At 53.4% G+C, this 25,862-nt stretch overlaps 1 protein-coding gene across 1 annotated transcript; it reads left to right on the top strand.

Moving 5' to 3' along the window:
* Positions 1-6,219: 6,219 nt before the first annotated feature.
* On the top strand, positions 6,220-25,600 carry LOC116493480 (dual oxidase 2-like). Its single transcript, XM_032194927.1, has 33 exons — positions 6,220-6,283; positions 6,946-7,029; positions 8,220-8,384; positions 9,214-9,401; positions 10,756-10,957; positions 11,637-11,803; positions 11,876-11,936; positions 12,060-12,156; positions 12,309-12,396; positions 13,157-13,256; positions 13,570-13,733; positions 14,163-14,329; positions 14,475-14,593; positions 15,717-15,854; positions 16,010-16,120; positions 16,779-16,981; positions 17,393-17,578; positions 18,010-18,235; positions 18,927-19,020; positions 19,259-19,434; positions 19,719-19,785; positions 20,272-20,367; positions 21,179-21,357; positions 21,975-22,205; positions 22,321-22,420; positions 22,539-22,588; positions 22,680-22,807; positions 22,984-23,137; positions 23,660-23,892; positions 24,047-24,205; positions 24,335-24,490; positions 24,572-24,700; positions 25,044-25,600. The coding sequence occupies exons 1-33, from the start codon at positions 6,220-6,222 to the stop codon at positions 25,164-25,166; spliced, it is 4,605 nt and encodes a 1,534-aa protein (XP_032050818.1). The 3' UTR covers positions 25,167-25,600.
* Positions 25,601-25,862: the final 262 nt, after the last annotated feature.

The raw sequence follows: 25,862 nt of genomic DNA, 5'->3' as shown, positions 1-25,862 counted from the left end.
TTGAATTTCACTGTTTTCACTGTATATTTGTCCAAACTTCAAAAGATGGAAACGCTTGGGAAGGGACGCTTTCCAAGTCCACATTCACTGAAATGCACCTCTTCGCGGCTTAAAAGGGTCATCAAAAGACCAGTGATATATAAGAATTGAAAACACAGAACATAACATGGAAAATGTTTCATTTTTAAATCTAATCTAACTTTCAAACAATATCAAGGGATGTTTACATTTTGTCTACAATATAATTTGTAAGAACAGTTTTGGGAAGAATTCCTAGGGAAACAGTGCTTTCTGTTGCTGCCTATCCAATCTTTCTTTGAGTTTCCTGCACGGAAGACCAGTTCCTTGGCATTTTCACAGCCTTGAAGTGGAAATCTGAGGCCCGCAGCTCAGGACAGAAGAACTTGAAGTTGTTGCACCTTGGAAAGAAAGCATCCTCCATGCAGGAGCAAGTACGTAGCCCTCAAGCCCTTGTCATCTCCTCTATTGATGTATGGAAAAAGAAAGTCTAGAGACATCTTCAAGGAAAGGTTCAGTAATTTAGTAGAAACAGACGTAAAAGTATATATTTCATTTAAAATATTCTGGATTGACAATCTTGTTTTCCTGTCATTGGATGAGTCAGGCTGGAAGAGAACTTTCAGAGGACTCCATCCCAAACCTCACAGTAGAGCCAACAGCAACCCTCGATTGGGTTGCTGCGGGCTGCAGATTGATATTTCCCATCAAAATTTCCAAGGGCAATCTCTTGGAAGTTCAGAGGTGTGGGGACCCCCTGTACTATCCCACCCCTGAAGAAAAAATTAAGAAAAAAAAAAAAAAAGTCAAATCCATTTAAGGAAAAACTTCTGCGTTAGTTCAGGATGGAGCTCCATCCTTTTCTCCCCACCCTCACCTTCACCCACCCGGGACCCCTCAAGCAGGGCAGCGAGCACCGGGTGGTGATGGGGGGCTGCTCCCCGGAGCTCGCTAAGGGCTGGAGCAGCAGCGGGGCTCGGGCGAGCCGGTGCGGGGGGCGGCGGCGCTTTCCCAGGCACCTACCTGCTGGCGGCGGCGGCGGCGCTCGGGTGGTACCGGCCCGGCAGCGCTCTTATAGGCGGCGGCGGGCGCGGAGCCCTATGTAAATGCCGGCGCCGCCCGCCCCGGCGCACAGCCCGCAGCACCGCCGCCACGGTGAGTGCCGCGGCTCGGGGGATCGCGGCCACGCGTGTCCTGCTCCGCGGGGGGGAGGTGATGGGGTCAGGGAGCGCCGTGGATCGGTTCAACGCGTGTTCCCTGACTGTCTGTGGGGGATGTGAGTCGGCTCCACGCGTGTTCCCTGCCTGCGGGGGGGGGGGGGGGGGGGGGGGGGCTGTGGATCGGTCCCACGCGTGTCCGCTTCTGCGCGGGGGTGATGGGGGTTGGAGCTGTATGCGTTGTTGTTTGGCTGGGGGGGCGCTGGGGTCAGCACCGTGTGTGTCTCTGCTGAGTGTGGGGTGCGTGGGGTAATGGGGTCAGAGCCACGAGCCTCCCCGACTGGGTGGGAGGTGCCAGGGGATCGCTTCCACGCATCCTCCCCGTTGGTGTGGAGTCAGGGGGGGTCGGGGCCACGCTTGTCCCCCTCCGCGTGGAGGAGCAGGAGCTAGGGCTGCACATGTTGCTGCCTGCCGAGGCGTGCCGCGGGTTTTGCTGTGCGTGTGTTGTTGCCCGTGGGGGGAGCAGGGGGCTGTGCTACTCCTCTCTGACACGAGGGGCAAAGGGCGATGGGGCCATACGCGTCCCTGGCTGTGTGGTGTATGGAAGGGGATGGGTCATGTGTTTCTCACCTGTGTGGGGTATGGGGTGAGATAAGGTCATATGTCTCCATGTCCATGGGAACCATGCAGCCGGGCCACTGGTGTCCCTGCCTGCTTATTAGGGGACAGGGTGAGATGGGGGTACATGTCCCATCTACACAGGAGACCTAGGGGTCAGGGATCCTGGTGTCCCTGCCTGCTTGGGGCATGCACTTGTACAGGGTACTAGGAGGGTGGGACCACCCATGTCCCTATGGGCATGGAGAATTGGGGGGCCTGTGTGAGAGCAGAGTGGGATGGGGTCACACACGTCCCCCTCCTGCAGGGTGCAACGGAGCCCTGCACATCCCTGCCTGTCAGGGTTTGGAGACATAGGGCAAGGTGGGCTGACACCGTGGTGATGCTGGAGCACCTGGCATGGACAAGCTGGAGGTGCTGTGGGCCACTGTGTCATCACAGTCCATAGTGTGTGCCCAGATGTGGGTTTTTGTGGACAACATCCAAGGCTGGAGAGATGCAGTCTGTTCTCAAACACCAGGACTGGCTGGTGGGGGAAGGTGGCAGTGTCCCAACCTGTCCCACCAAGACTGGGGTGGTGGGAGGGGGAGAGAAAAAAAGCTGTGACTAATGGGGACCATAAGGACAAGGAGCCTTGAGTCTGCTTTACCTGTATGGTCACCCTCAGCTCAGCCACAGCACTGCCACTCCTCCAGTGTGCTGATGGGGTTCAAAGTCCCAGCTGACACATGCCTCTGGGGAGAGCTCAGGAGATGTTTGAAGGATGAAGCCTTAACTCTGGGGGAGCCAAATCTGCTGAGATCAGTTAAGCTGGAGGTCCTGGCTCTGGGGGAAGCCACATCCATGTACCCTCTGCAGCAGGGTTTCAACATACTCAGGGATGTAAAAAGCCCAGGTTTAAGACAGGGCACAGGTTTGCTCTCTAATGGGAAAAGACAGGGCTTGGGAAGCTGGTACTTCCTTCCACTAGGTGCAGATGGAGGGAGTGACTTTCCCAAGGTGGCACAGGAATCTGTGGAACAGCAAAGCCTTGAGGGCTCATCAGACCTTATGAAGTTCCTGGTAAACTCATAAGACTATCAAGCTAATCCAAGCTTGCAAAACTTTCAATTGACAAGCTGCACCATGGGCTTCCAAGGTCAGCCACATTTCGTTATGTCAGAGAAGCTCCTGGGTGGATTGGCAGGTTTGGAGGCAGATCTGAGAGCAGAAGGCTCTTTCTGGAGAAGCCAGGTGATGGGTCCTCAAAACATGGAGAACACAGTGGCGAGAGTGAAGCTGGAGCTCTCAGCTGCAGCATGGCAAAGCATCCTGTAGGACAGCTGAGTGCTGCTCATGGGATGCCTGTCTTCCCTGGGCATTGGGCCCCAAGCTGAGATGTGCATCTTCCCCTTCTTGAGAGTGTCCTGTAAGGATTCATGTTACTCAGCCTTCCCTTTGAGGAAGTTCCCAGGAATGGCTGGAGAAATTCTGATAGACAGGGGAGAAGTAGGGTCATGTTTTCCCATGCCTGCACAGTCCAAATACTGCCATGAAAAAGTGCTCCTGGAAAAGGGAGATGGCTCTTGACATTTGGTTGAGAGAGACATGCTGCAGATATGCCAAATAAGTCATGGGAAGACATAAAGGTAATGGAAAGATATGGAAGAGAAGGAAGATATGGAAGATTCAACATGGGTGGAAAATAATCTATGTTTCAGCAGTCTGTAGTCCAACCTACTGCTTGGAGCACTGTCACTGTATCATGCTGGCCACAGCTGGTTCTACCCAAGGCTGGAAGATCTCCAAGGACTCCACAGTGTGTGAGACTGACCAGGAAATAAATGGGTTTTCAGTGCCAGTCCACTGACAGATGAGAAATGTGTGAGAACTGGCATGTTGTCTCTTGACTTGAATCAAGAACAGTTCTTATAGCTGAGGAAATGGGAGGTTTGCTCATTGACAAAGGGGATTTTCAAAATTACTTTCTTCTGGAGCCCTGCGAGAAGAAGTAAGGGGAAGGAGAATAGGTGCTGTACTGTGACTATGGTGATGTGGTTTGAGCCTTGGCTTCACCCCACATTTCCTGAGTGACTTTGGTAAATCTTCACCTTCACGTCTCAGTTGTAGATGAGGGTTGCAGCTCCGTGTAGCAATCTGTAGAAATCCTGCAGATCCGTGTACACTGCAGATCAGCAGGAGGTAAATCCAGCTGTGTCTTTGGGGGCTCCCTTCCTACAGCGTGGGAGGTCGAGCGGACTTCTGCGCACAAGGAAATCGCTGCTGCTGCTGGTTGCTTAGGGTGTCTCCAGCCTTGCAGCCCTTCGTATTGATTTCAGCAGGAAAGAGGAAAGATCTCCCTGGTACAAAAGTCCTTTGTGGTGATGGTGGCTGGGCGCTGCCACTCCTGGCAGAGGTCACAAACGTCGTGGCATTTCACCTGTTGGACAAACTTTTGGGTTCCTCCTGCGGTTCCCGCCAGCTGCACAACCCAAATCTCACATCCTCAAGACCAGCCCAGCAGAGGGCTGTAGGATGGAAGAGCTGTGGGGCCCCTTTCACAATGGAGTACTTCAGGAGGGCAGGGACAGCACTGTGTGCCTGGGGCCACCCTCTGATGGCATCCTTAGCAGCTCCGAGGCTTGCAGCAGCCCCCAGCACAGCACAGACCTGCTGTGAGCCCTGTGGCACAGCTGAGGGACTGTGCATGAGCTGTTTGCCAGGTGCACGCTGCAGAGGAGCTGCAGGATAACCCAAGCACCACACAGCCACCTTGGCACATTGTGCTGCTGTGAAACTGCAGGGTTTGCTGGTGAGAAAGAGCCACCTCAGGGCATGCGGCTCTTTGCAGGTGTCCCACAAAGGTTTCCCATAGAGCCAGGTGTGGGCTGGACACCTCACTCCTATGCACGCGGAGGTGAGAACAGAACTGAAAATGCAGTCAGTGCAGAGGTATTTCAACAGTGGTTTAGTTTTAAAATCTGTGTTATGAAAAGATAATAGAGTGGTTTGTAAGAACATTCTGTCTCTTGTATAAAGAAGGTGAGCTGTTGTGAAGGAGGAGGAGCAGGGAAATGTTACTCATTAAGAAACACCTCACTTTCTAATGTAAAAGGACAAAAGTACAGAAATCTTTGATGGAAGTGGGTTAACGTGGTTCATATGATATGCGCACAACCTGGCAATGAACATCCAGTTTTACAAATGCAATAAACTGTGAGCACAAATGATAACATTTAAATCTCAAACCACTTCATTTCTGAAGTGGATAATGTATTTAGTTACCTGTACGCTGTAATTTGCACCACTGATAGTTATGTGATAAATCCCCACTGCGATTCCCAGGTAATCAAAAATAAAACCTACAGAACTACTGGCAACACGTAAGCCTTACTGAAATCAGTGTTTCTTAAGGTTTGATTAGAACAATGACAAAAAGAAGCTAAAAGGATGCCTTGTGACAGAGAGATGTAGGAAGAAGGGATGTTTGACACAGAGAAACCTGTGCATCTCCGCATTTCTCATCAATGCAGCTCATCCAAAATGATGTTAGCCCTTGGATACGCCTCTACAGTTCTGTTACTTAGCCATAGTATCGGCACAAGTGGGCAAATACCATATTTAGTTGAAAGCCCTATCTTGGAGTTAAACCATGTTTAGCATTTCTGTGCATGGAAAGCCAGTGGCAGCTTTATAGCATTTGTGACCGAAAAATGTAACCTTTGCTTTTTATGGCCAGGAGTCTCTCTGTTCAGTTATGTGTTGGCTGGGGATCTGAAGTTTCAGGTCCCACTGATGACTTTTGCTCTGGATTCAGGGTCTTTGTGGAAAGTAAGATAGTAAAATATCATGAGAATGGCTGGTCTCGAGTCAGTGGTGTTGGGCACTTGCTTGGAGGTAACCAGGGATGACCAACAGATCTTTACTGCAGTACTGGCACATTTGGGGGCACCTGGCTGCATGCTGAGGGTGTTCCCTTCATGTTCACAGCTGGATTTTGTTTGGATGGGACAATGTGCGTGCAGAGAAACTGCCAGTTTAAACGTGTCTGTTTCTGTAACGAAGAGCATACTTCTCTTAACTGAGCTGGCAGGGCTTAACATCTTCCTGCCGTAGATGATGAATTGTGAACCTACATCTGAAGCAACCCCGAGGCAGGGGTGCTGGTCCTGCCTCATCAGAAAGGCCATCTCAGGCCAGATGGTGCCTCCTGACAGAGCTTTCCCAGGGTGATGGGCTCCCGTATGGCCCCTGCCACCATCCTGCAGCCTGAGTCGGGCGACACTGCTGATGGGTGGCTGCGGAGGTTTCACTGGGCAGTAGAAACCACAAGAGGGAGCCGACATCGTGGTCTGTCGATGTTCCCAGACTGCTGGAACAGCCCTGCTCCAGCTCACTCCTTGTCCTCTTTATTTGCAGGTTGTTTCTTCCAAGGACCCAGTGGCCAATGGAGCCCCCAGAGATGATGTTGTGTTTGACTGTGGTTCTACTGGTGACATGGACCTTGGGGGGTAAGGACAGTTCCTGGGAAGGGGGTCCAAAAGTAGATCCTGGATCCAAAGTAGTTTCATGGGGTATCGTATTAGAGGTGGGGATGATTCTTTTTGTGAGGAGATAAGAAAAATGAGCAAAATCCTGAATGTGTGGATCCTGCAGTCTGGGAGATTCCCCTAGCGTGCTTCGTGTGTGTACACAGCTTGTAACCAGGAAATGGAGCTTCTTCCTAGCGTTATAATGGCATAAATAAAAATTAACAGAAAGGAAACAAGGCAAATAGTTATTGACAAAGGTTTGCTCTTAAAACACAGTGCAAATAGAGGAGCATAACCGCAGTGTCAAGGTCTTCACTTGACTCACATAGGTAATGCGGGGGTGAGAAGTAAGGGAATACCTCTGACACAGAGGAGAAAATGAAGATCCTTTGGGAATAGACTGGTGGAAGCCAGAAACCTTATACACTGATTTGGGAATATCAGGATCACAAGCATGAATTTCTTATCTTAGACACTCCTTATCCCTCAGAAGAAGGGTAAAAGTTCTCTAAATACCTGTTTGGACAGAAGGTTTCAGAAATAATATCGGAAAATATAACAGTACAATATAATTCTGTAATGGAGATACTCTTTTCATGTGTGTTTTGTGCTGCTCACTAGATGGATCTGGTCTTTTCCAGGTGCCCAGGAAAACATCTTCTGGGAGGTCCAGCGCTATGATGGCTGGTACAACAACCTGCTGCACCACGGCCGTGGCTCAGTGGGTGAGTGCCAGATGGGGATGGGGGTGGTGGGGTGGGGTGGGGAGAGCTAGCACTTTGATATCTGGACTGAGAGAGGAACCTTTTCCCACTTGAGTCCAAACCCAGGAGGTGACCAGGTAATTCCTGTTGCTCATGGTAGATCCCTAAATGTACCTGACAGCCCTGTCAGAGCAGCCCAAGGGGGCCAAGCAGCCCAGCTGTAGTGCCGTGGCTGTGTCACTCTTCCCTTCTGCACAGGCACCATCTGCGGGCTGTGCTGGGGCTGGATTATGCCAGAGTAGAGCCACTGTGGGCCAGTTCAAAATATCTGAGGTAGGGTGGACACAGCTGTTCCCAGCAGGCATTTCACTGACGGTCAGGGATCCCAGAGCCAGGAAAAGGTATCTTGATCCAAAACCAGCATTCTGTTTGAGCAGCATTCAACACCAAGTCAGAGACAGACAAGTTCACGGTCCAGGCATTGTGCAGACCATTCTTGTGACATGAAAGCCCATCAGGGAGTTCCAGTGGGTCCTGACAAACAAGATTTCTCTCTACTAGAGCACACAGGTGAACTCCTAATATTTCAAAACAAACCTAAACCTGAAACTAAGTCAGTAAATTCAGGATTTCCCCCAGTTTTAGGGATCCCCTTCAATAGAGATGCCCACTGCACAGTTTTTTTAAATGAAGAGTGTTTTGAAAGTCTTTTTGAAGAATATTTTATAAAAGAATTTGCCCATCAGTTCCTGTCTCCCAGCTTTTCAGTTATGGGTCAAGCAGTGGGTGCCAAATCAGGGTGCTCTTCTCCCTCATCTCCACACCTCTGTGGCTGTTACCTCTCCTGTTTCCTACAATGTTGGTAATTGCCATATTTACACATGATCATATAAAGAACACTGGCAGCTCAACACCACTCCAGTTACCACCTGGAGCACACCACTGAGCTCCCCAGGCCCCCAGAAAGCAAAGGGGATGCAGAGGGAGAGGAGAAGGACAACCACAAAGGATCCCTCATTTTAAGAGGACTGATCCCTGTGCTGTAAGAAGTCTGAGGAGTTGGTATCAGCACCAAAACTTGCATGTCCTTGGCCACGATAAGTGCCTCTAGTCTCTTTTATAACTTCACACACACTGGTACACACTGCTGCTACCATGGCTCCATGTCTCATGTGCCGCTGGCCCCACACCGTGTTGTTCTGGTGCCCCAGGTGCCCGGCTGCTGCGTCTCCTGCCGGCCAACTACGCTGATGGCGTCTACCAGGCTCTGCAGGAGCCCCACGTGCCCAACGCTCGCCAGCTCAGCAACGTGGTGGCACGGGGACCCTCTGGACTGCCCTCCGGGAGGAACACAACCGTGCTGGCTGTCTTCTTCGGTAAGAGCTGGGGGCTGCCAACAGGAGGAGGACGTAGGTTTCCTATGCCCCCAGGCTGCACATCAGAGCAGTCCTCACACCTACTGCTTCAGAGCAGACCCACACCCAAAAGATAAAGCCTTGCATATTGCCAACCACAGTGCGGTTCAGCATGAATTTTGGTGACCTTTGACAGTTGCCCCAGATGCTGATATTTGTCATTTGGAAACTTCCGCGTTTGTTTTAGCGGAAGAGTCATCTCATTGCAAAACGTCCAACAGACTTGATAAGAGCCACACGGTGAGTGATTGCTAGGCAGAATTGCTACAATTCAGAGCAGTTTCTGCTGTTGCTCAGAAGGCTGGAGGGGTCTTTGGTCACTGGGAAATACTGTTGGCTCACTGAGGAAACAGGTTGAATTTGTCAAAGATGTGGAGCACGAAGTTCTTACACGTCCCCAGATGCCCCAAGGTGGGCCACTAAGGGGCAGAAGACTGTGGTACAGTACCACTGAATTTCTCCCTGGAGGCAGATATTCCCATTCCACTAAACCTTAAGTTCACCAACAGCAACAGTAGCCACTGAGCTCAACATCAGCAGCAACCGCTGGTGTTGAAGGTCATCAGCATAGAAGAGCTCAGGGAAGTAACAGCTGAGCCTTATTCCTGGAGAAATAAGTGGTGGCCTGTAGATGGTCCAGCTGCTGAACCACTGACTGAATTTATCCACCCTGGTCCCTGGATGATCCTTCCCTGCTCATGGTGTCTGGCTAGGAGCAGCAGGATCACCATCTGCTCCGGGTGCCAGTGACCATCCTCCGAACAGCTGCCCCTGTTTGGCTCTCTGGCAGGTTTCCACGTTCTCTCGGAGATCCTGGGGACAGAGAAACCTGGCTGTCCCGCTGAGTTCCTGAACATCCGCATCCCGTCTGGGGACCTCGTGTTTGACCCTGAAGGAACTGGTGCCGTGGTCCTGCCCTTCCAGCGCATCCACTGGGCGCTGGAGACAGGGCAGAGCCCCAACAGCCCCCGAGAGCAGGTAGGAGATTGCATGTCCTTTGCTCTTCCCCTTTTGGCTAAATTCCTCTAATTCCTCTTCACCAGATATTTGGAATTACAGAAGCTGAGATAGCATTTCCAAAGAAAAGAAGAGCACTGCTGTTTCTTTAAAAAGATAATTCTCTCAAGTGTTTAACTGATTACAGATGAGCCCAAAGCACAGCCTCCCAAGGTGTTGCTTTGCATAGAGCAACAGCTGTTGTTGCTCAAGATCAGTGTTTTTTTGGTGTTTTTTTTTGGGGGGGGGCTGGGAAGGAAAGACTCTAGATCTGCTCATGCCACTTACTTTAATGCACATTTGAGTATCTGGCATGGTTTAGCAAGAGCAGAAGAGAAAATGTAAAGGAACAGTTCACAGTCTTCCTTGGCTGTCAGAGTTTTTATTGCTTCAATCAAGATAAGCAAAGATAAGTCCACTGGTACTGGATAAGAAACTGGTGAAACAAGTGATAGCCAAGACCTTTTTACATGGCACATGTAAAGAACTTCAGGAACAGATTCTTACATTTGTACCACTCCAGAAGATCAGTAATTAAGACGTACCTATTAGGCAACTCTGTTCTTTAAAATATATCATGAAACTGAGTTGGTACTCTCATAAAGTTGTAAAGCCTCTTGACTTCCACGTCTCCATACTTTGTTGTGCCGAGGTTGGATGTGTTCCAAAGTCAAATGTGCTGTTTCTTTTAATTCTGGGAAGTTTCCCAGCCAAAATTGCTGAAGCAAATCCACTCTGCCCCAAACCTTTCACATGACAAAGCGTGATGAGACCAGATTAGCAGGTCACATTTTCAGCAGTATTTTTCAAACCTTAGAAAGTGAAAATTCTAGCATGCTTTCAAAAGGAAAATTATGTTTTCAAGGAAATATTTGGCAGAGGAGATACTTCAACATGCTGCTAGGGTGGTAGGACTGCCAGCTGTGAGGACAGGAATCCCCAGAGGGCACAACCCCAGTGTTCCTAGTACCCCCAGAAATGAATTTAGCCCCTCTCCAGCCCTGCCTTGCCTACGTAGGGATTCACTGACATCCAGTTCTGGGTACAGCCAAAAATAATCGGGGAAAATATATATGTGTCTATATATGTATTATTATTTATATTACTTATTGTTATATAAGAGCATATAAATGTACTTTTGAAAACCCTATGATGGTCTTTTCCTGTACTTGTCACTAACTCCTGTCAGTCCACCAGGTTGCACAGACATTGGCTGTGTTCGTACTTTCACCCTGATAGCTTGCCCTAAAAAGAGGGGATGGGGTGGCTTGCAGGACCAGACAGGTCGGGATGGGACACTTCAGATGTTTTGCATCTTTTGACGCTCATTCTCTAGACCAACGAGGTGACAGGCTGGCTGGATGGCAGCTCCATCTACGGCCCCTCGCACTCCTGGAGCGATGCCCTGCGGAGCTTCTCAGGGGGACAGCTGGCGGCAGGGCCCAGCGGGCAGTTACCCAAGGAGACGGATGGGAGGGTCCCCATGTGGAAAGCTCTGGATCCATCCACCGGACAGGGTGGTCCTCGTGGGATCTACGGTAAGGGACGACCTGCAGCTTCCCTGGTGGTTTCCTCACGTTCGCCCCAGCTGAGTGACTCAGTGGAGGCTTTCCCCATCTCGGGGTGGGATGAGTCAAGGAAGAGGTCACCCAGTGCTGCCTTGCAGCATCCTCCCCCTCACCTTGGCAGGGAGCCATGGCCATTAATGAGCGTGGCCAGGGAAATGCCTGAAGGTGACCCAAGTACAGGGTGGGGGGTGCGGGAGCCCCATGGGACAGAAGGCAGTGTCCTAGCCTGAGGGGGAGGAAGATGCATGTCTGGCAAAGATGCACGGTGAACTGGAGGTGCTGTGTCCCCAGAAGGCATTGAGTCATTTCCCAGCATGTGTGTGGAGGCTGGCGGGCGCTCGTGCCTTGGATCCGAGGCAATCTCTTCTTGGGAAAGAGGGTGCAGATGATAAAAACCAGCTCAGCTTGCTTTGAATTCCTTATCTGCCTGACCTTCGGTCAGTGCTTGGGGCTTGTGCTGCCTCTTTCTTGCTCAGGTTGCTCACCTCCCCATCGAGAAATGGTGAGGTTAAAAGGACATGGGGCTGGGGGCCTCTTGAACCATGGGCATGGAAAACCCTTGGATGGGGAGCAAGAGACAAAGGCAGGAGCTGCCCAAGTCTCCACCCACAGCTGTGTCTCCTTCTGATGTCCCTGGTGGCTCTTGCAGACCTGGGGAACGCCTGGGGGAATGAGAACCGCTTCCTGCAGGCTGAGAGCATCGCTTGGTTTCGGTACCACAACCACCTGGCCACGGAGCTGGCCAAGGCGCAACCCAGCTGGTCCGATGAGGACATCTTCCAGCACACTCGCAAGAAAGTCATCGCCACCTTCCAGGTAAGGGCCGTGACCCCACGCTCCCCAGCATTCTCCCCGGTCACGTCGCTGACCTGGCTCCCTGTGCCCTAGAGCATCGTGCTGTACGAGTGGCTGCCCGCGCTGCTGGGGAGAGCTGTCCCGGAGTACACAGGTGAGAGTCACAGAGGCAATGGGACCATGGGGTGTGTAGGGACTGGGGGAGCTTGGGGTCAGGACTTGGTCCCCTTTCCTTCTGTCCTGGGTGCTGGATTCAGCCACTGCTGCCACCCTGCAGGTTACCAGCAGCACATGGACCCCAGCCTTTCGCCGGAATTCGTGGCAGCAGCGGAGCTTTTTCTGGCCACCATGGTGCCGCCGGGTGTCTACAAGAGGTAGGAACATCTCAGCTGGGCAGCGGGAGCACGATGCCAGGGAAGGGGATGCCTGAGATTGGGGTTGGGGCTGGGGATGGTTCCTGCCTGGCCCCAGCTTGGGAACATCCCTGGCCATGGTCTATGTGTCCAGCACTTCTCTGTTGTCGCAGGGACCTCAGCTGCCAGTTCCAGAATGTGTCCAGCCCTGGTGGCACCTTCCCAGCAATGCGGCTCTGCAACAACTACTGGAGCAGAGAGGTACGAAGAGGGGAGCAACAACACGCAGTGGAAGCTCCATTTCTCCCCAAATTGTCTTTTCATTGGGAAGATCCCTCTGAGGAGTCATTTCCCACAAAGAGAAGGGATCATCATTCCTTCAGCTGATGAGGTCAGGGATGTGAGGACAAAATCTCTCTGCTGGTTGCAGAAACAAAACAGTTACTGCTGTGGGAAGTGCTGGTCTGAAGAGCAGCTCTACCCTCCTATCCCCTGCTTTGGGGTTATTTTCCAGCTTGGTCCAGGTTGGGTCCCTCTTGTCCCCATGGTTGGTGGTGGTGACAGGACCACTTTCATGCCAAAAGCCCTGTGTGGTGCAGCTCCTGATCCAGCTGTGTCCCCAGGCTCTGCAGGACACATGTGCCATGGCCAGGAAAGTCCAGTGGTCACTTGGGTCCGTGGTGGATGTGCCCTGCTTGGGCAGTCTGTATTAAAGCTGGCAGAATGACCGGGGGGCTTCATTCAGTGCTTTACATTATGGAGGACCACACAGGGGGCTGAAAGAGAAACTGGGTGCAGAGTGTGATGGCCAAACACAGTGTGAGAACCCCCTCATCCAGACATACCTTCTTCAGCCACAATGGCCTTAAGACCTCAAAGTTGAGGTGACATAGATGAGATGAGCCTGGAAGACCCATGGGTCCCCCTCCACCTGGAGCCTGTACCTCTTTGGGCAATGGTTCAAGGGTGTGGGGCAGCCCCACATCCTTTGTCTTGTCCTTGTCTTCCCATCTCCCCTCAGAACACTGGGGTGCAGGCAGAAGACGTGGATGGCCTCCTGCTGGGGATGAGCTCACAGATTGCTGAGCGGGAGGACAACATTTTGGTGGAAGATCTCCAAGGTCTGTGCTCCCCCACACCTCAACTGGCGCGTTTTTTGGGGGGGGAACCCTCTCTCCTGGAGCCATGTGGGGGACAAGGAGGGGAGTTAGGTCCCATCCTGCTGTCAGCACCCAACCACTTACTCCAAGCAGCTTCAGCCCTGTTAACAGAGGTGCAGAGAAGCCACAGGGTATCCTCACAAGGGCATAGAGGTGTTCTCTATGTTCAGCAAGGCATGTGGCAGGGCGACAAGGCCAGCTAGGCATCCAGAACAGCTGGGGTTGCCGTTTCAGCTCTTCCTTACCATCACGGTGGCTTTGCTTCAACCTGCAGATTACTGGTACGGGCCTCTGAAGTACTCCCGCACCGACTTCATGGCCAGCTGGCTGCAGCGCGGGCGTGACCTTGGCCTGCCCACCTACAACCAAGCCCGAGAGCGGTTTGGTTTGCAGCCTCTCCAGGACTGGATGGACCTTGCCCCACACCTGGAGCAAGAGGTAACACGAAAATGGCCCAGCATGGAAACCGTGCATGTTGGGGCATCTTGGGGTAGTCCAAGAGGTAGCTGGCCTCTCCAGCAGCGTGTGAAGAGGGACGTCAGTGCGCATCCTGCTCTAGCTCACTCCTGTGCCCTTGGGGCTGCTGCACTGGGGTAACCATACAGTTACATGGCAGGAATAAATCTGTCATGCCCTGGTGCTGAGCTCCTGTGCTGCTGTGTGCTCTGCTCCTCCTGGGGCAGATGTTTAGTTGCTCAAGTCCAAGCTATGAGCTCAAGGCTGCATGGGGCTGAGCAACCTCCCAGCCCACAGACTTGATGCCTGGCAAGTGCACTTTCCTTGCTCCTTCTGAGGCTTGCCAGGACTTTGTGAAGCCCTGACAAAATCCCCTCTGTTCACATGTGTGTGACGTGGGTTTCTGGCCAGGTCCTGAAGAACGTTGCTGACCTGTACGCCAACAACACGGCCAGGCTGGAGATGCTCCCCGGAGGCATGCTGGAGGCTGAGAGCCCCCTCTTCAGCGCCATCATCCTGGACCAGTTTGTGCGCCTGCGCGACGGCGACAGATTCTGGTTTGAGAACACCAAGAATGGGTAAATACCTCTTCCCCATCGGGTGGGCAGAGCGGGTTCCCTCGGTTCCTAATGCAGCATAGGGAGCAAACCCCAGCTCCCCAGGTCTCTGGGCTGAGCCACGGCACCCCGGGGCCACCACTTGACTCCACCACTCTTTCCCCAGGCTCTTCACAGAGGCAGAAGCCAGGAAGATTCGTAACACCACATTCCGTGACGTCCTGGCTGCAGTCACCTCTGGAAACCTTACAGACTTCCAGAGCAACGTGTTCGTCTGGAGGCAGGGTGAGTGCTGCTTGCAATGCCAGGGCGAGGGGGGGAACAACACCAGGCTGCAATGCATGACAGCAAGGAGCATGCAAAATGCAATGGTTGCACGAGTTGAAAGTGGGCTGAAGTCCAGGCATCTGCATTGCACGAGTCCTGGAAGGATCCCCAGGTACAAAAGATGCAACGATGCCCCAGGAGGTTGTGCTGGGGTTAAGGCTTGGCCTCTGCCTACCCCGTGCTGTGTCATGCTCCTCACTGACGTGTCCTTTTTCTGCTTCCATATACATGCACACACAGGTCTGCAGGTTAAACGTGAGCAACCTGAAACACAATGAAGTTCTGTAGATGACTTAAGCCTTGCGTACCATAGCTGTGTAACTCTGCCTGCTTCTGCCTTTCATCAGCTGCCCGGAGTTGGTTAACCGGGGCTGCTGGGAGGGTGGCCAGGCTTTCGTGCAACTGTGCTTGCAACAACACCGTGAACTGCACCAGCCAGATTGCAGCCCGTTGAGGGCTCAGGGCTTGCATTCCTGTGCAGTTTTGAGTTCCCACCAGGCTAGGAGCAGCCTAAAAGCCCCAAGTCCCACACTTATGTGGTCCATCACCAAGGTTACCTCCTGTGCTGTCCTTGCAATGAGGTTTTCTCTCCCCACTGAGACCCAGAAAGTCCTGGCACTATCCACAGTCTGACTTTTCCTCTTGGGATTTAGCCACACCTTTCCCATGTACTGAAAGCCTTTTATCCAGCACACATTCCAGCCCTTGCAAGGCATTTTGGTTCCCTTGGCAGTGCACCAGGAGGACTCCCTGGATTTGCAGCACCCAGCTGGCAGCCCAGACAAGCAGAGGCCCTGAGTCCCAGCTTGCCATGGCCCAAGGTGCTTCTTACTCACTGGAGAGGTGATGGTGCTGAGCTCCACAGAGCCCAGTTCTGCACGTGGTTTGGTGTGGCATGCAAAGGTTCAGCCTGAAAACAAGGCTTGTCTCCTGAAGATCTCAAGCAGCCCCATTTGCAGGGTTTCCTGGGTCACTTGGCAATGAACCTCACCAGCACTTCAGTCGCAGCGGTTCCTGGAGATAGTGGAGGTGAGAAGGGTAAAAGTCCTGTGATGTTCACTGCCTGTCTCTCCCCATGCAGGAGACCCATGCCCCCAGCCCCAGCAGCTGACAGCTGAACTCCTGGCCAACTGCACGCCCATGACTGTCCTGGACTACTTTGAAGGCAGTGGCGCAGGCTTCGGGATCATCATCGTTATTCTCTTCTGCCTGCCTTTAGGTTTGCCTCCCCATTTCTTTACCCATCTCCTCTCCTACTGGAGAAAGGGGCTGAGTGCCCATGGGCCCCTGTCCACCTTGATCATACAAGTGATGCTGCCAAAGCAGAAAGGGGCTTTGGGGTATCTCATGCCTCCTCCTCCCATGTGTCCCCAGTGAGTCTGTTTGCTGCCTGGATTGTTGCCGTTCTCCGCAAGAGAGATTTCAAGAAGCTGGAGAAGAAGAAGGCCAGTGTGCGGCGGGAGGTGGCCAGCGAGGCAATACAAGGTGAGGTGGCACCATCGATCCCATGGTGGTGCCTGGTGATGCTCCTGAAGGCAGGACACATATCCAGGCATTTTGGGCTTGGAGCTTATAGCTAAACTGGATATATTCCAACCCCATCCATCCTGTGACCCAGATCACTCCTTACCTGAAGAAAATCCATGTAGGCAATTGCACTAGTAGCTACAGAACAGGGACTGTATCTCTTTGCTCTGGACATGAAAAAAATTTGCCTCCCTATTCCATGAGTTGTACGTGAGCTCCGTGCCCATGCACATGAGGGCTGTGTTTGGGAGAGCATCATTTTAACATGAGTTTGGTCTCCTGGCAGATGCTCAGCCAGCAGTTAGAGAATAAATAAAACTGAGAACTGCTAGTCTAAATTTTCAGAAATCGGATGGGAGAGCTTGCCCCTGACACTTGTGCACGCTTGTACCATTGCACCAGCAATGGCACAGTTATTGCAGCAAAGGCAGGCTGTGGCCCCCAGAGTGTTTTCTGTACTGTGTCTGTACTGGCAGGGAATGAATGAAGGGTTGCCAGCCCTAGGTTGCAAGCTGAATGCAATCTCTCACAAGCCACGTTGGGGTGAAGGAGGTGCTGGGATGAACAGAAGCGCAGGTGCCCCTTTCCAACTGCATGCTGTGCTCTGTCCCCTCAGCCATGGAGTGGCACGGTCCCAAGACAGACAGCTCTCCTGTCTACATTCAACTCCAAGCTGACAAAGTGCTCAAAGTGCTGGATGGGAGAGGGTCGGTGCTGCGGAGCATCAGCCTGAAAGCCCATGGAAGGGTGGAGGTGATCCTCTCCAGCAACAAAGGGAACAAGGCTCTGCTGCTGAAGAGCCCCAAGGAGTATGACCTGGTGAGTACCATGACACCTGGAGAGGGCCTCCCCTGGACCCTCCACCATCCTCTGCTGCTGCTCATGGTACCATTCAGACCTGGGCTGTGGGATCCCAGGGCAGGGTAGGTCCCTGAAGGGTGGCTGTGGCCTCCTGAGAGCCACTAGCTTGTACCATGGAGCGTCCACTGTGGTGAACAGCAGCAATTTGTACTGAGCTGGGGGCAGACACCTTCCTCCAGACTTCAGCAAATTGGATCTTGGGTGATACCCATGGACAGAAATGGCATGTGGGAGGTGGATTTGGTAGGGGAGGTCAGGCCACTAAAATATACTGAGGAGAGCATGGGCTTTTAGCTGGCTGGGCGTGATGTCCAGCCCCAGCCTGGCTGAGCCTCTGCCACTCACAGCCTTTGGTGGGTCCTTGGGCAGGTGCTGCTGTTCAACGAGGAGGCAGAGAGGAGCAACTTCATGGGGAAGCTACGAGAATACTTGAGAAAGAGCTGCCTTGACCTGCTTGTGTCTGAGATGAAGGAGCAGAGCCTGCTGAAACGGGCAGTCACCCAGGAACAGAGGAAACAAATTCTGGAGACTTTCTTCAGGCACCTGTTTGCTCAGGTATGTTTGGGTGTGGCAGGCTCTGATGCATGGAAGAAGGTATTTCTGTATTGACTGAGCAATGAATGTTGCTGCTGTTGGGCTCTGTAAGAGCTGTTAAGCCACGCACAAGGAAGCTGCCAACATTTTCAGGACCAAGGGACCATTTCCCTTGTAGAAAACAAAGTGATTGTTGCTGTGGTGATATGGGTGGCTAAAGTTGCAAAGAGACTTTTGTGTGATGCAGCCACAGTCTCTGTAATGGTCAGTGGTGCACAATACAGCATAAAAGCTGTATTGTGCAGGAGAAACACAAGACTTCCCCATGGCATCTGCCATGAATTCTGTGCCAAGAGAGCCTCCAGTCCTTGTGCAATAGATTTTCCATGCGAGCACCAACCTGCTGCTCTGCCAACACTCATGGGATTTGTTTTATGGGACACAACCTGCAGGTGCTGGACATCGACAAGTCCGATGCTGGAGAGCTCAACTTTGAATCCTCACAGAAGGCAAAGGAGTCTCTGACATGTGAGCTGAGCAGGGCTGAGTTCGCCGAGGCCCTTGGGCTCAAAGCCCACTCCATGTTCGTGGACTCCATGTTCTCCTTGGCGGACAAGGACGGCAATGGCTACATCTCCTTCAGGGAGTTCCTGGACATCTTGGTGGTCTTCATGAAAGGTGGGAACTGGTGGGGATTAGGGTCTTCATCTGTTGCCCTGAGCCCCATTTACAGGCTGTGACAATGCCATCAGCAGAGTGAAGGACAAGATCCACCCAGCAGGTCAATCTGTAGGCACTTCTACAGCTTACAGTTCCCTTCAAGGGGCAGTGACAATGTAATGATGTTTGCTGTGAGGCTGTTCATGAGGGGAGCTATCTCAGAGCAATGATTTGCTGATCACTGATCTTCCACGTGCAACTCTGGCTACCTCCTGAATGTACCATGCAGCTATCCTTGGCAGCTGATAACAGCCATATCTGATATCAGTTCTCGTCATCCCTAATGATCACTGGAAAGACAGATTCACAGGTGGAGGTGGTGAATGCCAGATTCAATCACAGCAGTTCCCAGAAAATTTCTTTGCTATGCAAAAGTGCATTATGAGTTTGCAAAATAATGCCCAACAACGAATGTGTGTTTACCCAACTTTTCACCTTGCACTTGGGAAAGTCAAGCAGAAGGGCAGCACAGGGCTCTGAAAGCAAATTCAGCTGCCATTCAGACTGTGATCAGCAGTGTGGTTTCAGACTTTTCAGAGCTGTGTGGCTTCACTGATGCAGGTCCAGACTCTCAAAGACATGTCTGAAAGCACTTTTGTTGGTGAAACTAGGATCTTGTTGTTACTTTACCTCTTTCCCTTGCCACCAGGGTCCTCAGAGGAGAAGTCCAAAGTGATGTTCAGGATGTATGACATTGATGAGAATGGGTTCCTCTCCAAGGAGGAGTTTCTGAGGATGCTCAGGTACTTCTCTTCAGCTCGCTAAGCATTTTCACAATATCTGAAGTTAAAAGTATCTTCACAAACAGCTCCCAGCTTCTGTGCCTCAGACCCCAAGGAAGTTACACAAGAGCCCCTGGGCTCAGCACTGACAACCAGGAGCCCATTTCTCCCGTGAAACTTGTCTGGGGCTCTGCCCTGTGTTATTTCAAGGTCTCAAGCTATTGTCTTCTGAAATTCTCATCTCTCCTCCTTGCTCCAGGTCCTTCATTGAGATCTCCAACAACTGCCTGTCAAGGGAGCAGGCAGAGCAGGTGACCGAGTCCATGTTCCGGGCCTCAGGGTTTCAGGACAGGGATGAGCTGACGTGGGAGGATTTCCACTACATGCTGCGGGACCACGACAGCGAGCTTCGTCTCACCCAGCTCTGCATCAAAGGTCAGCAGGAAATGGGCAGGAGCTCTGGGTTGCCCCAGGGCCTGCAGGACTTGGGGGGGAACAGCAGCACCCATACCTAGCTTCCCAGTCTTGTCCTATCAATCTTTCCAATCCCAATTCTCCATGGGGAAGTAAGCGGGCATGGGCTGTCACTCCTCGCACGACACTTTTTGCTCCGTGCAGAGCCTCTCCCCAACACAGCCCTGCCCAGCAGAGGTGCCAACACCTTGTCCACCGTATCACCCCTCTGTAAATGGCTGTTTTGTCCTTTTATCTCCTGAAAGGTGTCCCCGAGGTGTTCAAGAAAAACCTGCACAACCGTGTCTCCTTCATAAAGAAAGAGCCCAGAGGGTAAGTGCTCTCACTCATGCAATTATTATTTTTTTTCCTTCTTCTGCCCTTATGCACACCCATCCTTCACCGCAGCTTCTCCAGCAAATGCTCCTCCCAGGCCTTTGCACCCAGCTCTGGGGATGGAGGGGGTTACCATGTGGGGCCACGCCTGTGAGCAAACCACCACTGTGGGGCTGCTGCCTTCTGCCCTCCCGTGGCTCCTGCAGAGCCCCCGCTGCATCTCCTGCATGGCTGGGGTGTCTCAGAGCAGCGGGGGGAGTCCGGCCTCGCCTGTCAGAGGGACAGCGGGTTATCTTGGAGGGAACCCACCCCGTGTGCCGAGCAGTTAGGGTTCACACCAGCAGGACATCTTGGCAGCTGAGCCTGAGATGGAAAGTGTCCGTGGGGTGGTAGTAGGGAAAATTTTGGCGAGGCCAGGCTGGCTGACCCACGGCGCTGTGTGCACGGACAGCGTTAGGTGAGACATACCCCTCTTTCTGGCAGAACCGTCTCAGATGGGGAGAGAGACCCAAACCTGGAGACAGTGGCCCACTACAGGGATCAAGAAGGGCAGGAGCTGAGGAAGAGAACAGGCAGAAAGTGAGTATGCTCCTCTCCTCCTTGGGTTTCTTGCATCTGTTCACACCACAGGTCAAGTGGCACGGCTGCAGGGAGGGGATGCCAGCCCCAGGAGACACATCAAGCCCTTGCTGAGCACCTACTGTGGGGACAGCAAAGGGCTGGCCCCTTTCCTGCTGTAGCTGGAGAGGTGTTGGTGTCTCTCCAATGACAAAACCAAATAATAACGAAGTGGTCAGCTCTGGAGAACATGACTACTTTTTGGGGTGTATGCCTTATGCATGGAGAGAGATATCTCATGGCAAGTCCTGCCTTCACTCCTCTGCCCCTTGGGACTCTGCTAATTCACATGTGGCCTGCCCGCAAGAGCTGCAGGAGAGGCTCCTGTCCTCACCGCTGTGTCACTGCCAAATACTTATATAAGGAAGCAGTTAACTGGCTGTTTTTCATGGCCAGAAGTAATATACTCTTTATAATAACCTGGTTTGCCTTGACAGTTCCAAGAACCTTACCTGACCCCAGGATATTTTGGAAGGTTTGAATATTACAACGAGAATCATCTTTTATGGTTCTTATCTGTGGTTTCATTTGTGAGTCACTACATGATGATTTGTTATGATTTGTCATGTAGACCAGCTGATGGCCTAAGATCATCCGCTGGTATCGTGTGTGGTCACTGCAGTGGCTGCCGTGCAGAGGTGGTTGCAGTGCTGCAGAGGGAGGAAGATGCATCAATCTGGACCCTGCAGCCCACCACATGGATCAGGAGGACCCCGAGCCATGCCCTTCTGGTTGAACCTCAAAATGACGCCGGTCCTCCTGTTTTTGCCAGGGCAAATCAGTACCAGCTGCGTTTGTACACCGAAGCACAGCGGAAGAAGTACCAGCGAAACAAAGTTCAGCAGAAGATCCAGGAGTTCAAACGTTTCGTTGAGAATTACCGGCGCCACATCGTCTGCGTGGTCCTGTTCTCGGCCATCACCGCCGGCTTGTTCGTGGAGAGGGCATACTGTGAGTGTCCCCCCAGCCCCTTTGGAGGAGCTGCTCGCTGCGTGGGGCACGCTGGGGTGCAAAAGGTCCCGGCACGGCTTTGAACAACAGCATTGGTCTTCCCCTGGCATAACCAAAGAATTCCTGAGGTCAGAAGGGACCATTGGGGGCCCAGTTTCAAAGCCACACCAGGCTGCCATCTAGAGAGGGCTTCAAGATCTGTTGGGTTGGAGATCTCACTGCCTTGCCAGGCCTGTGCCAGTGTTTGGTCATCTTCCCTGTGAAGTGTTTTTATTTTACATCTAACTTGAATTTCCCTCTGTGAGAGTCACGTTGTTGCCTCTCATCCTTTCACTGTGCAGCTCTGAAAAAGAGCATGGCTCCTTCCCCTCTGTAACACCCACTACGTGGTGGCACACAGCACTGTGCTCCCTGCCCCATCTTCTTCAGCCTGACCAAGCCCACTTCCCTCACCCTCTGCCCTGTGGGACATGTCCCAGCTCCCACCCATCCCACACAGCCCCATCCAGATGATGTTTTCTTGGTGGAGCCACACAAGCGGCTGTCCCCTTGGTGCAGGAAGGGGCACGGTCCTCACCACCAGGCACATGATGTGCACTCTGCTCTCTTCCCCCCAGACTACGCCTTTGCATCCCCCAGCACTGGAATTGCGCAGACCACCTTTGTCGGGATCATCATCTCCCGAGGATCAGCCGCCTGCGTCTCCTTCATGTACTCCTACATCCTGCTCACCATGTGCCGCAACCTCATCACTGTCCTGCGGGAGACATTCCTCAATCACTACATCCCCTTTGATGCCGCCGTGGACTTCCACCGCTGGATTGCCATGGCAGCCCTGATTTTCTCAGGTGGGTGAGCTGCTGGCCAGGGGAATCACCGTGTCCCCAGCACAACAGCAGGGTTGCCAGGTCTCCACTCACCGCAGTGGTGATGCTTTTCTCTCATGGCTTCTGTCTCTTACAGTGCTCCACACCGCGGGTCACATAGTCAATGTCTACATCTTCTCAGTCACGCCTCTCAGCGTCTTGTCCTGCCTCTTTTCCAGCGTCTTTATGAACGATGGGTAGGTGAAGTTTAAAGCAGAGCATGTTAGGCATAGATGGGAGTGAAAGTGGAAGCCAGGAGTTTGGTTTCTCCCAGGTCTGCCAACTCCCTGATGCAATTTTTTGTCCCCCCTCTAGGTCACAGCTCCCTCAGAAGTATTACTGGTGGGTCTTCCAGTCCATTCCAGGTGAGGATGGCAGGTAGTCCTCTGCCCTGCTCCAGGGGAGCCCCATGAGGGATCCCAGATCCCTACCAGCACCTCCCAACCCCTTTCACAGGCATGACAGGAGTGCTTCTGCTCATCATCCTGGCCGTCATGTACGTGTTTGCCACCCACCACTTCCGACGTGTCAGCTTCCAGGCCTTCTGGATCACCCACCACCTCTACGTGCTGCTCTACGTCCTGGTAAAGCCTATGGGATGGGGAGGGAGGGACAGGGTCGATGCACCACAAGCCCATGGGAGCTTCCAAGGGACCCAGTGCCCCAGTCCTAGCAACCCCCTGCTCCTGAGCTGCCACCGAACCAGCAAAGGCTGTGCCAAGCCCCGTGCTGATGAGGGCTGCCCCCTGCCCTTGCCCAGGTCATCATCCACGGCAGCTACGCTCTGGTCCAGCAGCCCCGCTTCCACATCTACTTCATCATCCCAGCTCTCATCTACGGCGCAGACAAGCTGCTCAGCCTGAGCAGGAAGAAGGTGGAGATCAATGTGGTGAAAGCTGAGCTCCTGCCCTCAGGTACTGTATCCCTCTGGCTGCACGGTGCCAGGTCAGCCCAGGCCCTTTACAAGAGCATGGAGGCTGCAGGGCTTGAAGGAGCCACAGCTCCCCCAGGGTGGGGGTCTGTGGGGTGCCCCATGGCAGCAGTCCCCAGCCCGGTGGCGTGCAGGTGACTCTGGCCCCAGAAATTCGCTTGCTGATTGTCCTGCAGGCCAGTGGCTTGGATTGGCACCTCCAAGAGGCAGCCACATCCCACTACACGATCCCCTGATGCTTTCACAGCATGCCTGCATGGCAAGGGTCTCCTCTGCACCTCCCAAAGTTAGGGAAACTGAGGCACAGAGCTCAGGCCATCACACCCAAGCCCAGCAGAGCCTCTCCAGCATGCTGAGCACCGTGCCTGGCTCCACCATTTGTCCTCAAGCTCTGTCCCAGCCATCACTAGGACAACTCTAGCGCTCTGTCTTCCCTTGAGCCTTTCCACCACTCAATGTCTCCACCTTAATGACAGAGGTAACGAGGTCCCTGTCCCCCCTCCAGGCGTCACCCACCTGCGGTTCCAGCGGCCGCAGGACTTTGACTACAAGTCCGGGCAGTGGGTGCGCATCGCCTGCATGGCCCTGGGCACCACCGAGTACCACCCCTTCACCCTCACCTCGGCGCCCCACGAGGACACTCTGAGCCTGCACATCCGTGCCGTGGGGCCCTGGACCACCCGCCTGCGGGAGCTCTATGCCCCAGAGAGCCTGGCTGTCCTCGGCAAGCTGCCCAAGGTGAGGCGTCCCGCCGGGGATGGGAACACCCAAGCCAAGAGCATCTCGGTGCTGGCTTGTGCCTGGCCCAAAACACCTCTCTAGCCCTGAAGGTGACCGAGCCCTGGGCAAGCAGAGGAGGGAGGTGCTCTGCTGATGGCTGGCTTCTTTCTAGCTCTATCTGGACGGGCCCTTCGGGGAGGGCCACCAGGAGTGGCACAAGTTTGAGGTGTCGGTGTTGGTGGGAGGAGGCATTGGGGTGACACCCTTCGCATCCATCCTCAAGGACCTGGTCTTCAAGTCGTCCATCAACTCCAAGCTGATGTGTAAGAAGGTAAGGGGAAGCATCTGGAGGACAAGAGCCCTCCTGAGATGAAATCCCCCGTTACCCAGCTGAGAAGAGCCCCACAGATCTATGGAGGGCTCCCAGCCCTATGCAGAGCCTCATCCCTCTCTCCCACAGATCTATTTCATCTGGGTGACACGCACGCAGCGGCAGTTCGAGTGGCTGGCAGACATCATCCGCGAGGTGGAGGAGGCAGACAAGAACGAGCTGGTCTCTGTGCACATCTACATCACGCAGCTGGCCGAGAAGTTCGACCTGCGCACCACCATGCTGGTGAGCCCTGTGCCAGGCCCACCCGCGGGGAGGCCGCCAGGCCCTGCTGGGCTGTCTGATGTGTGTTGATCTCTCTTCCAGTACATCTGCGAGCGGCACTTCCAGAAGGTGCTGAACAAGAGCCTGTTCACGGGGCTGCGCTCCATCACCCATTTCGGGCGCCCGCCGTTCGTACCCTTCTTCGACTCACTGCAGGAGGTGCACCCTGAGGTTAGTGTCAGCGATCTGCTTGGGGACAGGAGGGGGACACCCACCTGTAGGTGTGGAGGACACTGGTGGCACCACTCCCAGCCTTTCCTCAAGGTCCATAAACCCTCCTTTCCCTCCGGTGCTGGGATGAGCTGTGAGGGTCAACAATGCCCCACAACAGCCATATGTGCCCCTCCAGTGCCTGGAGCTGGCAGAGGACCCAGGGCTTCAAGCCTGAGGTCCTCATCCTTCCCCCTGTAACTTCCTAGGGAGGTGACAACCTCCCTGAGAGCCTCCTCAGGCTGGTGTCCGTGCCTGAAGCTTCCAGAGCAGGCTGACCCCTTTGTCTGCCCTCCTCCCCCAGGTGCACAAGATCGGGGTGTTCAGCTGTGGTCCACCTGGAATGACGAAGAGCGTGGAGAAAGCTTGCCAGCAGCTGAACAAGAAGGACCAGGCCTACTTTGCACATCACTACGAGAACTTCTAACCCTACCCACGTTTTACTCCTGTGGACTGCAGTCACCATGGGAAATGTGTGTTTGACCCCAGCACCCATGCAGCGAGGCTTCGGGGGTGGTTGTGGTCTCAGGCTCCCACCTTCTGCCATCCCTGGAAGAAACCCACCCATGACCACGAGCAGCCTGGCACACACAGGAGCCGAGACCCAGTGCTCAGTGCACCAGCAGAACACTGCTCTCCCGGCATCGCCCTCCGTGAGCCCCACGTGCTGGCGGCTTGTGTGTCTCAATGCAGGAACCCAAAATTCGGTTCAAGCCCAGCTCCACCACCTTGATCCTGCAAGCTGGAGGCCGTGCTCAGTGGGGTCACGGGGGAATGGCTCTGAAGCACTTCAGGAAAGGGGCTTGGTGCCTGCACAACCCCAATTCACAGCTTTGCCCATAGACCTGGGCAGGGGACACGCACATGGGGTGAGGAGGCAGTGAGCTCCCCACTGCCCCTCTCCTGCAACCGGGCTCAGCTTTGCTACTGTGCCTGCTCATCAGAGCTCTGAGCCTTCCCTGGGTTTGCTTAGGGCCTTAGCAGTGTTTGTGTTGGCTTCTTTCAGCAGCATCCCCACCACTTTGATCAGGGATCATTTGTGCTTGTTTAACTAATGCCTGGCTATGCATCGCTGGGCTGCTGCTCTCGCGGGCTGTGATTGAGCAACAGGATTTTATCTTTG

This window comes from Aythya fuligula, chromosome 11 (assembly GCF_009819795.1).
Source record: "Aythya fuligula isolate bAytFul2 chromosome 11, bAytFul2.pri, whole genome shotgun sequence".
NCBI lineage: Eukaryota > Metazoa > Chordata > Aves > Anseriformes > Anatidae > Aythya > Aythya fuligula.
Note: the sequence above shows the minus strand (reverse complement) of the source record. Positions and strands in the feature narration are given on the sequence as shown.